This window comes from Thalassophryne amazonica, chromosome 5 (genome assembly GCF_902500255.1).
Source record: "Thalassophryne amazonica chromosome 5, fThaAma1.1, whole genome shotgun sequence".
In the NCBI taxonomy this organism is placed as follows: Eukaryota; Metazoa; Chordata; class Actinopteri; order Batrachoidiformes; family Batrachoididae; genus Thalassophryne; species Thalassophryne amazonica.
Genome location: NC_047107.1, coordinates 120505609 through 120518649, shown reverse-complemented (window position 1 = coordinate 120518649; position 13041 = coordinate 120505609). Strand labels below are relative to the sequence as shown.

At 41.8% G+C, this 13041-nt stretch overlaps 1 protein-coding gene across 1 annotated transcript in view; it reads left to right on the top strand.

Moving 5' to 3' along the window:
* The window catches only part of fras1 (Fraser extracellular matrix complex subunit 1), a 786018-nt gene that overhangs the window by 192526 nt on the left and 580451 nt on the right, over nucleotides 1–13041 (top strand). Inside the window, exon 6 of the mRNA XM_034171199.1 lies at nucleotides 7409–7542. Within this exon, the coding sequence (XP_034027090.1) occupies nucleotides 7409–7542 (134 nt within the window). The remainder of the gene's footprint in view (nucleotides 1–7408; nucleotides 7543–13041) is intronic.

Below are 13041 nucleotides of genomic sequence, written 5' to 3'. Positions count from 1 at the left end.
GCACCGTTTTACGAACCCTCCTTAATAACGGGCTCTTTGTGAAAGCAGAGAAATGTGAGTTTCACAGATCCACAATCTCCTTCTTGGATTTCATTATTTCACAGGGTGAGATAAGGATGGATCCGGGGAAAGCGGCAGCGGTGCGGGATTGGCCAGTACCCGTAACCCGTAAAGAGATTCAACGTTTTTTTAGGGTTCGCCAATTTCTATCGGAAGTTCATTCGGAATTTCAGTACAGTAGCAGCGCCACTGCATGCGGTCACCTCTTCCCTGCGTCCATTTACCTGGACCCCGGAATGCGAGAAAGCATTCAAGACCTTAAAACATCACTTTACCGCGGCCCCCGTGCTTCTCCTCCCTGACCCCGTTCGGCAGTTTGTGGTGGAAGTCGATGCCTCCAATATTGGGGTGGGGCAGTGCTTTCGCAGCGTAACACCACAGACAATAGGTTGCATCCGTGCGCCTACTTGTCTAAAAAACTGTCGCCGGCGGAACAGAATTATGGCATCGGCGACCGCGAACTGTTGGAGGTTAAAGTGGCCTTAGAGGAGTGGCGGCACTGGTTGGAGGGGGCTCAGGTACCATTCATTGTGTATACGGATCACAAGAACCTTGAGTACCTCTGGGCAGCTAAACATCTAAACTCCCGTCAGGCCAGGTGGGCTATTTTCTTTAGCCGATTTAATTTTATGCTATCCTATCGACCAGGCTCCAAAAACGGGAAACCAGATGCATTATCCCGTCAGGGGGATTCAGATGACGCACCCGCTGATCCCGACACCATACTACCCGAGTCCTGTTTTGTGTCCGCACTTACTTGGGACATTGAGTCGAGGGTTAAATCGCATTAGGTACGGATCCCACTCCCGCGGGGTGTCCACCGGGTCGTCTTTATGTTCCCACTGCGCTTCGGGGTGAGGTAATTCGATGGTATCATGATAGCCGGTTATTCTGCCATCCGGGGATCAAGAAGACCATCTCCGTGATACAGCAGCGGTTTTGGTGGATAGGACTTGTCAGGGATGTGACGGAATATGTGAACGCCTGTCAGGTTTGCGATACGCAGAAATCTGCCAACCGTTCACCTGCAGGTGCACTATTACCGTTACCGGTTCCTACCCGTCCATGGTCGCACATCAAATCAAATCAAATCAAATCAATTTTATTTATATAGCGCCAAATCACAACAAACAGTTGCCCCAAGGCGCCTTATATTGTAAGGCAAGGCCATACAATAATTACGGAAAAACCCCAACGGTCAAGACGACCCCCTGTGAGCAAGCACTTGGCAACAGTGGGAAGGAAAAACTCCCTTTTAACAGGAAGAAACCTCCAGCAGAACCAGGCTCAGGGAAGGGCAGTCTTCTGCTGGGACTGGTTGGGGCTGAGGGAGAGAACTAGGAAAAAGACATGCTGTGGAGGGGAGCAGAGATCAATCACTAATGATTAAATGCAGAGTGGTGCATACAGAGCAAAAAGAGAAAGAAACACTCAGTGCATCATGGGAACCCCCCAGCAGTCTAAGTCTATAGCAGCATAACTAAGGGATGGTTCAGGGTCACCTGATCCAGCCCTAACTATAAGCTTTAGCAAAAAGGAAAGTTTTAAGCCTAATCTTAAAAGTAGAGAGGGTGTCTGTCTCCCTGATCTTAATTGGGAGCTGGTTCCACAGGAGAGGAGCCTGAAAGCTGAAGGCTCTGCCTCCCATTCTACTCTGACAAACCCTAGGAACTACAAGTAAGCCTGCAGTCTGAGAGCGAAGTGCTCTATTGGGGTGATATGGTACTATGAGGTCCCTAAGATAAGATGGGACCTGATTATTCAAAACCTTATAAGTAAGAAGAAGAATTTTAAATTCTATTCTAGAATTAACAGGAAGCCAATGAAGAGAGGCCAATATGGGTGAGATATGCTCTCTCCTTCTAGTCCCTGTTAGCACTCTAGCTGCAGCATTTTGAATTAACTGAAGGCTTTTCAGGGAACTTTTAGGACAACCTGATATTAATGAATTACAATAGTCCAGCCTAGAGGAAATAAATGCATAAATTATTTTTTCAGCATCACTCTGAGACAAGACCTTTCTAATTTTAGAGATATTGCGCAAATGCAAAAAAGCAGTCCTACATATTTGTTTAATATGCGCTTTGAATGACATATCCTGATCAAAAATGACTCCAAGATTTCTCACAGTATTACTAGAGGTCAGGGTAATGCCACCCAGAGTACGGATCTGGTTAGACACCATGTTTCTAAGATTTGTGGGGCTAAGTACAATAACTTCAGTTTTATCTGAGTTTAAAAGCAGGAAATTAGAGGTCATCCATGTCTTTATGTCTGTAAGACAATCCTGCAGTTTAGCTAATTGGTGTGTGCCCTCTGGCTTCATGGATAGATAAAGCTGGGTATCATCTGCGTAACAATGAAAATTTAAGCAATGCCGTCTAATAATACTGCCTAAGGGAAACATGTATAAAGTGAATAAAATTGGTCCTAGCACAGAACCTTGTGGAACTCCATAATTAACCTTAGTCTGTGAAGAAGGTTCCCCATTTACATGAACAAATTGTAATCTATTAGATAAATATGATTCAAACCACCGCAGCGCAGTGCCTTTAATACCTATGGCATGCTCTAATCTCTGTAATAAAATTTTATGGTCAACAGTATCAAAAGCAGCACTGAGGTCTAACAGAACAAACACAGAGATGAGTCCACTGTCTGAGGCCATAAAAAGATCATTTGTAACCTTCACTAATGCTGTTTCTGTACTATGATGAATTCTAAAACCTGACTGAAACTCTTCAAATAGACCATTCCTCTGCAGATGATCAGTTAGCTGTTTTACAACTACCCTTTCAAGAATTTTTGAGAGAAAAGGAAGGTTGGAGATTGGCCTATAATTAGCTAAGATAGCTGGGTCAAGTGATGGCTTTTTAAGTAATGGTTTAATTACTGCCACCTTAAAAGCCTGTGGTACATAGCCAACTAACAAAGATAGATTGATCATATTTAAGATCGAAGCATTAATTAATGGTAGGGCTTCCTTGAGCAGCCTGGTAGGAATGGGGTCTAATAGACATGTTGATGGTTTGGAGGAAGTAACTAATGAAAATAACTCAGACAGAACAATCGGAGAGAAAGAGTCTAACCAAATACCGGCATCACTGAAAGCAGCCAAAGATAACGATACGTCTTTAGGATCGTTATGAGTAATTTTTTCTCTAATAGTTAAAATTTTATTAGAAAAGAAAGTCATGAAGTCATTACTAGTTAAAGTTAAAGGAATACTCGGCTCAATAGAGCTCTGACTCTTTGTCAGCCTGGCTACAGTGCTGAAAAGAAACCTGGGGTTGTTCTTATTTTCTTCAATTAGTGATGAGTAGTAAGATGTCCTAGCTTTACGGAGGGCTTTTTTATAGAGCAACAGACTCTTTTTCCAGGCTAAGTGAAGATCTTCTAAATTAGTGAGACGCCATTTCCTCTCCAACTTACGGGTTATCTGCTTTAAGCTGCGAGTTTGTGAGTTATACCACGGAGTCAGGCACATCTGATTTAAAGCTCTCTTTTTCAGAGGAGCTACAGCATCCAAAGATGTCTTCAATGAGGATGTAAAACTATTGACGAGATACTCTATCTCACTTACAGAGTTTAGGTAGCTACTCTGCACTGTGTTGGTATATGGTATTAGAGAACATAAAGAAGGAATCATATCCTTAAACCTAGTTACAGTGCTTTCTGAAAGACTTCTAGTGTAATGAAACTTATTCCCCATTGCTGGGTATCTGGTTGACTGGGCAGGTTATGGCCCCGAGGAGCGGTCTTGGGTTCCCTCCCGGTTTGTTTTGGACCCTGGTCTCATTCGGGCCTTTCATGCGGCTCATCCTTCCTCCCCTGGGCCGTCGGGGGTCGCCCGTGGGGGCGGGGGTACTGTCAGGTCTTGACTCTTTATGTATTCCGTTGCTGGGGTTTTGGATTGTTTTATTTTCTTCTTGCTTTTGTATTTCATTTCTGTGTTTTCTGGGTTTGTGAGGTTTTGTTGCTGGGACCTGTCTGTGGTTCTTTCTCTCTCTCGGGCCACGCCCCACTTCTGGTTCTTGCTGTGCACACCTGTGTGTGATTCATTGCTTACCACCTGGGGCTTTATTAGCTCACAGCTTGTACCAGCTGTTTGCCAGTTTGTCGCGCCCTGTGCCTCCATACCAGCTCTTGTTCTTGTATCCTCTAGATCGGCCTGCTTCTGTGTTGACTCGACCTCCTGCCTGTTTATACCGACCTCGTTTTTGCCTGATGTTTTTGGTACTGCTGCTGTATTTTTTGGACTGCCTTCCCGTGCACCGACCATTGCTTCCGTCCTCATTAAAGCGTATTTCCAAACAGAGCTGTGTAAGTGTGTCCTGCAATTGTCTCCTACCTCACCAGCCCGACACCCCAACCCCCATACAAGAGAACCCCCCCCCCCCCACACACACACACACACAAAAGTTCTACTCAAACCATTACTATTTATTAAAGCGTTTAAGTTTAGCGTTTAAAGCTACATCAAACCAGCAAAGCCAACGCAACCTAGCTTAAGCAGCACCACTGAACATTAAGTAATCAAAACAATTTAAACCTTTAACACATACTTACCAGCAAAGGATGCACGGGCATCATCTTTTTGTTTCTTTTTCCTCCATTTTTCAGCTCCAGACTCCTGCTGTCGCTTCATTGTTTAATTGTGGCATAGTGGCAACTTGTCGTCTCGTGTCAGAATCGAATGTGGGCTAGCAGTGCTACTTCAGTTAGGCGCAGAGTTGCCAGATTGGGTGTTTTCCTATCCAGTTGGTTTGTTTAGGGTAAAAATATGGCACTGGACGAGTTTTTTGTATAGAATTGCCACACACATTTTAAAAATCAGTTCAAATTGTGCAGGATTTAGTGCCTCCATGCATTTTTGAGCATTTATTGGACTGGAAATCGTCACATCTGGCAACCCTGGTTAGGTGACACAGTGAACAGAAAAAGACGCAAACAGGGCTGTACCATTTCAGGAAATCGGGGCGGGGGTGGATGGGGGCTTTATATTAGGCAAAAAAACTTAATTTGCCCCAATTAAGTAATGGGGTAGGGGCCTACACAATGTGTAAAGACAAAAACGATGGGCCTATTCATAAATAATTCATATTGATTTTGAAATGTAATAATCAGTGTTGCCACAGTTACTTTGATAAAGTAATCCAATTACTGATTACTGATTACTCCTTGAAAAAGTAACTTAGTTACTTTACTGATTACTCAATTGTAAAAGTAACTGAGTTAGATTACTAGTTACTTTTTTAGTTACTTTCCCCAGCTGCCGACAACAACCCTCTGCCACCTCAACATGACAATGATACCTGTTTTGCCAAAACTCACCCTTTCTTGACTTCAGTGAAAATAAATACTTGTTTTATAAAAAGTAAAATAATCTTTCTTGACCTCATATTTAACTGTTGACAGCACTGTAACAGTAAAACTTGCAATTTCTAACCTACATTGTTTATAAATGTAACTATTAAATTCTAACATTTTTCTAACATTTACATTCTCTATAAACATTTTACTTGTCAAAATTATTATTATTTTAAGTAGTATTAGTAGTTGTAGTAAAAAAAACGGCTTCAAAACTGGACCTTTAATCTAGGGGTATTGTGGGGGAGGGGGGCACATCCCTGCCCCACGCCCCCATTCCATCTGGATTCGCCCCTGCTTTGGCGTTTGAGCACAAAGAATGGATAACATTTATTTATGCAGAAAACATGACCAGATTTACAGGTAAGAAACTTTTATTGTGTTTTCACATCATGTGGTCCTCAGAAAGAGAGTTTGGTGCATTTGAGTGGAAAATAGTGTTAGTTGTTGACACGTCGTGGAGAATCAGCTGTTTTGAACGAGACGATACGGAGTGTCTCAGCTCAGAATTCTAAATAAAGGAGAAAAATAAAGCATAAAAATGACTTTGTAAAGCTCAGTGCAGGTGTGCTGTTTTCACCGCGCTTTAAGAGGTGAGGACGAGTCGTAGCTGATGAAAAGCTCACAGCTCGCTTAAAGTGGACAGTTCAGTCGAGCCCCGACCTCCTGCCCACGGACCAAGTTTGATGCTGCTATCGACCCACAATGCAAAAATAATAGTAACGCACAGTGACTTGGAGAAGTAACTTTAATCTGATTACTCATTTGGAAAGATTAACGCGTTAGATTACTCGTTATAAAAAAAAGTGGTTATCACTGGCATCACTGGTAATAATGTAGTAATTTCAACACATTTTTCAGTCAATTGGAGGCCCTGCAAACTAGTGCAACATGGTTGGTGCCCCACGCAGGCTGCGTAGTCTGCTTATGCCGAACGGCGGCGCTGCCTGTGTTGAATAGTATAGTAAAACTCACATATAATGAATTCAGTTGGACCAGTGAATTTTGTCCATTATAATCGAAATCCACTATACGAGGTCTATTAGAAAAGTATCCGACCTTATTATTTTTTTCAAAAACCATATGGATTTGATTCATATGTTTTTACGTCAGCCAAGCTTGAACCTTCGTGCGCATGCATGAGTTCTCCACAGTTTCTCTCCAGCTCTCCACAATTTCTCCAGCTCCATAACTCTGTGGCCATGCAACGTGCACGTGACCCTTTTAAAGTTCTTCGTCGCGTCTTTATGCAATTTACCGCAGGAACCTTGGCTTGTTCTGGATTAATTTGTCCCACAATGAGCTCCATTTCTTTACAAAATCATCAACCTCCAAGCCAACGGTACATGTAATTTCTCTCCATGAATTGGAGGTCATTTGAGTCTTTTTCTGACTCTGTGTTGTGAACAGTTTATCCTCTCAGTTTGACTGAAGCTGCTCTTTGTCTTTTGAAGATATCTCCATGTATTTTACATGATGACCTCTGATATGACCTTTGACATGCCCTGGATGGTCCGCTGAGTTTATCCTCTCAGTTTGACTGGAGTTGCTCGTCTTTTGAAGATATGGCTGTGGACAGATAGGATAAAGCCCTCGTTCTGATAATAAGGCTCATGAAGCTCTGATGAACTTTATCATTCCTGAACTGCTCACATACACTTCAGCGGCTCATTTAGTGTTTTTTTTTAATGAGCAAAAACCTCTCTGAAGTGCTTTGTGCAGCATCTTGTCTCCATCAGAACAGATTTTGTAATGATGAACCTTGAGTTTTTAAGAGCAGCTGGAGCTGAGCTGAAAGGTTAATCTCCACTCTAATGATGTCTTCGAGCTGTTACAGCGGAATCTCAGCGGTTAGCAGCTAATTATCAGCTGCTTATTTTCCTGACTGTAAATCAATCAGCGTGTGGGCAAACAGTGCTTAAGACCTGATGGCCATTTTCATTATTTGCTCATATTGGTTCTTGTGTTTGTGTGTCAGAATCGTGCTCCTGGCAAGGGATTGTGCATGCCGACGGGGATGAGTGGAAGCTCGGCCTCTGCTCTAAATGCTCCTGCAGTAATGGAGAAATCCAGTGCTCAGTTACAGAGTGTCAGCCGGTGACCTGCAAACCAGTGAGTACACGGAAATGTATGGACATGTTCTTATTCATTGTCCATCACACCAACCTGATTATGCATAAGTCTATGGACAGAGCCAGGACTCATTTTTGAACTACCAACAACTTTAATCCTGACCTCAAAGTCTACAGAGGAGGAGCTTCGACATCAGCATCAACCAGGCCCAGCGCCAGAAAAAAATATTAAGGGGGTGATGAATTTATCACAGAGGGTGGGGTCGCCCCCCCCCCCCCCCCCAAAAAAAAAAAAAAATAGTGCGCACCGGAGGGTTCCTGCCTCTGAGTGTGTGCGTAATGAATTGGGTGCGCTCCTAGAAAGCTCGTGTATTTAGGCTACACCGTTGTAAGAGACTGACTGAGTAAGAGTAAAGAGTGATAACAGTATTTTTTTAATTATTATTTGAACGTATAGACCCTCGGTCAAGTGATCTCCTGCATACCACAAAACCAAACCAACAACTGATCTGAGAAACGACACGAGACAGTAGATTAACCCCACATACAGCCCTCCATCACAAGCGCAAACACAGTGCAATTGGGCATGACAGTCACACAACGGGTCAAAGATTAACCTTTCATGTAGATATACAGTGGTCCCTCGTTTATCGCGGGAGTTATGTTCTAAAAATAGCCCGCAATAGGCGAAATCCGCGAAGTAGTCAGCGTTATTTTTTACAATTATTATAGACGTTTTAAGGCTGTAAAACCCCTCACTACACACTTTATACACTTTTCTCAAACAGGCATTAACATTTTCTCACTTTTCTCACTCAAAGTTCAAACCTTAGTAGAAAAGTAAGACCAACCTGTTTTCAGGCCCAAACATTTGTTTGAGAAATAAAAATAGAACGTTTTCCTATAAATAATTATGATGACTTTTAGAACTAATGAATTTAATTTTAACGATCAACCTACGAGGTTGGACACAAAAGAAATTATTAATAGTGACTGACCAGTATTTCACAGTTCCTCTGATTGCGCCTCTTCGTCCTGGTGCCGCGCCACTGTCGCGTCTTTTTCCACTCACACCTCGCTGCAGGTGTCTTTTTCCGAGTGAAGAACACAGTTATGGGTAGTTGTTGGCGCTCTTTTTTCTTCTGGGCGAAAAGATTCTTATAAACAGACACGCAGAACACAATGCGCGTACTCTCCCTTCGCGGTGCCGCAACAGGTGTCCCGTCATCTTGACAGAACACCGGCCTTGCTTGATGAGGACGCATGAGCACAATGCACTGTAAAAAAAAAACATGCAAAATTGGACTAAAAAAATCTGCGAAACTGCGAGGCGCTATATTTTCCAGTATTTCTTTTTCTTTCTTTTTTGTTTTTATTTTTGATAACTCTCATATCTGATGGGGCGAGGTTGATGACGTGAGGGGCCGGGTCCGGCATCAACAAGCACAAAGGTCCAGATCAACTCCTATCTGAGCCTTTCAGAGCCATTTTCAACTTGTTTCTTAAATATTCAGTCCACAATTTTTGTAAGTTTATCTCTGTTATTGTTGGGATGCCAGTCAAGCACAGGTTACCCTCCCAGCCAGAGAGATTCAACCTTGGCTTCAGTGAGTTCAACTACCCAACAAACCAGCTGATTTGAAATAGTTCAACTCTTCAGGCAGGCAGGTGAAGTAATCAGTGAAATCACCTGTTTTAGGTAATAATAATAATAATAATAATAATAATGATAATAACCTTTATTTAACCCACTGAGATCAAAACCTATTTTGCAAGGATGACCTGGCCAAGAAAGGCACCAGCACACATCATAATGGACGTTGGTGATAAACAAAATACAATCATCTTGGTCATAATATTGCACATGATGTAGAGTGACAAACAGATTTAGATTTAGAAACGTAGGCATTATGCAAAAAAAAAAACAAAAAAAACAAAAACATTTGCAATCTCGTAAAATAGACCGGAAGGTGTTCATGAAAGTCAGTCTAGGCAGTTTCAGTTCAGATTGGAGAATGTTCCAATGAGAGGGAGCTGAAAAACTAAAGGCATTCGTTCCCGCTTCAGTGCGGACACGACGCACATGAAAACATAACGTCATTCGATTGCAGAGCATAACGGGTTTCAGATCTCTGACGTAAACTGGATAAATAGGTCAGAACCAGACCAGTAAAAGTTTTGTAAACCAGAATCATCCAGTGTGTATATTGCCTAACAGACAAAGAGGGCATGCCCGCATTGGCATACAACTCACAGTGGTGGGTGAGGCCGCTATATCCAGTAATGAATCTCAAGGCACAGTGATATTCATCACTGGTGCACAGGTAGAAGCAATACATGGTGGAACTTTTACTCACCTAATCTGGGTTTTTCAATTGATACATCCGTTGGCCGATAATATCATCTAACAATATGAACTTACACAAATATATCAGGATCTGTTATTTTTACCAATATGAAAAGTTTTATCTTACAGAACAAACAATGCAGAAACCACTTGGTGTCATCGTGGAGTTTTTCCAGAGGAGGATGCTCCATTGACAATGTTTACAATGCTGTCATGCATGTCTGGGACCCCATCACCCCTTGGTCACATTATATACAAGAGACAGAGGAAAAGTGACAAGCTGCCATTCATTTTCAACTGGATTGGGCCTTTTAGAGTGATATCAATCAACTTCAATCAATCAACTTTTTTCTTATATAGCGCCAAATCACAACAAACAGTTGCCCCAAGGCGCTCCACATTGCAAGGCAAGGCCATACAATAATTATGAAAAACCCCAACGGTCAAAACGACCCCCTATGAGCAAGCACTTGGCCACAGTGGGAAGGAAAAACTCCCTTTTAACAGGAAGAAACCTCCAGCAGAACCAGGCTCAGGGAGGGGCAGTCTTCTGCTGAGACTGGTTGGGGCTGAGGGAAAGAACCAGGAAAAAGAGATTGATCACTAATGATTAAATGCAGAGTGATGCATACGGAGCAAAAAGAGAAAGAAACAGTGCATCATGGGAACCCCCCCACAGTCTACGTCTAAAGCAACATAACCAAGGGATGGTCCAGGGTCACCCGATCCAGCCCTAACTATAAGCCTTAGCGAAAAGGAAAGTTTTAAGCCTAATCTTAAAAGTAGAGAGGGTATCTGTCTCCCTGATCTGAATTGGGAGCTGGTTCCACAGGAGAGGAGCCTGAAAGCTCACAAACCCTAGGAACTACAAGTAAGCCCGCAGTCTGAGAGCGAAGCGCTCTAATGGGGTAATATGGTACTACGAGGTCCCTAAGATAAGATGGGACCTGATTATTCAAAACCTTATAAGTAAGAAGAAGAATTTTAAATTCTATTCTAGCATTAACAGGAAGCCAATGAAGGGAGGCCAACACGGGTGAGATATGCTCTCTCCTGCTAGTCCCCGTCAGTACTCTAGCTGCAGCATTCTGAACCAACTGAAGGCTTTTTAGGGAACTTTTAGGACAACCTGATAATAATGAATTACAATAGTCCAGCCTAGAGGAAATAAATGCATGAATTACTTTTTCAGCATCACTCTGAGACAAGACCTTTCTGATTTTAGAGATATTGCGTAAATGCAAAAAGGCAGTCCTACATATTTGTTTAATATGCGCTTTGAATGACATATCCTGATCAAAAATAACTCCAAGATTTCTCACAGTATTACTAGAGATCAGGGAAATGCCATCCAGAGTAACGATCTGGTTAGACACCATGCTTCTAAGATTTGTGGGGCCAAGTACAATAACTTCAGTTTTATCTGAGTTTAAAAGCAGGAAATTAGAGGTCATCCATGTCTTTATGTCTGTAAGACAATCCTGCAGTTTAGCTAATTGGTGTGTATCCTCTGGCTTCATGGATAGATAAAGCTGGGTATCATCTGCGTAACAATGAAAATTTAAGCAATACCGTCTAATAATACTGCCCAAGGGAAGCATGTATAAAGTGAATAAAATTGGTCCTAGCACAGAACCTTGTGGAACTCCATAATTAACTTTAGTCTGTGAAGAAGATTCCCCATTTACATGAACAAACTGTAATCTATTAGACAAATATGATTCAAACCACCGCAGCGCAATGCCTTTAATACCTATGACATGCTCTAATCTCTGTAATAAAATTTTATGGTCAACAGTATCAAAAGCAGCACTGAGGTCCAACAGAACAAGCACAGAGATAAGTCCACTGTCCGAAGCCATAAGAAGATCATTTGTAACCTTCACTAATGCTGTTTCTGTACTATGATGAATTCTAAAACCTGACTGAAACTCTTCAAATAGACCATTCCTCTGCAGGTGATCAGTTAGCTGTTTTACAACTACCCTCTCAAGAATCTTTGAGAGAAAAGGAAGGTTGGAGATTGGCCTATAATTAGCTAAGATAGCTGGGTCAAGTGATGGCTTTTTAAGTAATGGTTTAATTACTGCCACCTTAAAGGCCTGTGGTACATAACCAACTAACAAAGATAGATTGATCATATTTAAGATTGAAGCATTAAATAATGGTAGGACGTCCTTGAACAGCCAGGCAGGAATGGGGTCTAATAAGCATGTTGATGGTTTGGATGAAGTAACTAATGAAAATAACTCAGACAGAACAATCGGAGAGAAAGAGTCTAACCAAATACCGGCATCACTGAAAGCAGCCAAAGATAACGATACATCTTTGGGATGGTTATGAGTAATTTTTTCTCTAATAGTCAAAATTTTGTTAGCAAAGAAAGTCATGAAGTCATTACTAGTTAAAGTTAATGGAATACTCAGCTCAATAGAGCTCTGACTCTTTGTCAGCCTGGCTACAGTGCTGAAAAGAAACCTGGGGTTGTTCTTATTTTCTTCAATTAGTGATGAGTAGAAAGATGTCCTAGCTTCACAAAGGGCTTTCTTATAGAGCAACAAACTCTTTTTCCAGGCTAAGTGAAGATCTTCTAAATTAGTGAGACGCCATTTCCTCTCCAACTTACGGGTTATCTGCTTTAAGCTACGAGTTTGTGAGTTATACCACGGAGTCAGACACTTCTGATTTAAAGCTCTCTTTTTCAGAGGAGCTACAGCATCCAAAGTTGTCTTCAATGAGGATGTAAAACTATTGACAAGATACTCTAACTCCCTTACAGAGTTTAGGTAGCTACTCTGCTCTGTGTTGGTATATGACATTAGAGAACATACAGAAGGAATCATATCCTTAAACCTAGTTACAGCGCTTTCTGAAAGACTTCTAGTGTAATGAAACTTATTCCCCACTGCAGGGTAGTCCATCAGGGTAAATGTAAATGTTATTAAAAAATGATCAGACAAAAGGGAGTTTTCAGGGAATACTGTTAAGTCTTCTATTTCCATACCATAAGTCAGAACAAGATCTAAAATATGATTAAAGTGGTGGGTGGACTCATTTACTTTTTGAGCAAAGCCGATAGAGTCTAATAATAGATTAAATGCAGTGTTGAGGCTGTCATTCTCAGCATCTGTGTGGATGTTAAAATCGCCCACTATAATTATCTTATCTGAGCTAAGCACTAAGTCAGACAAA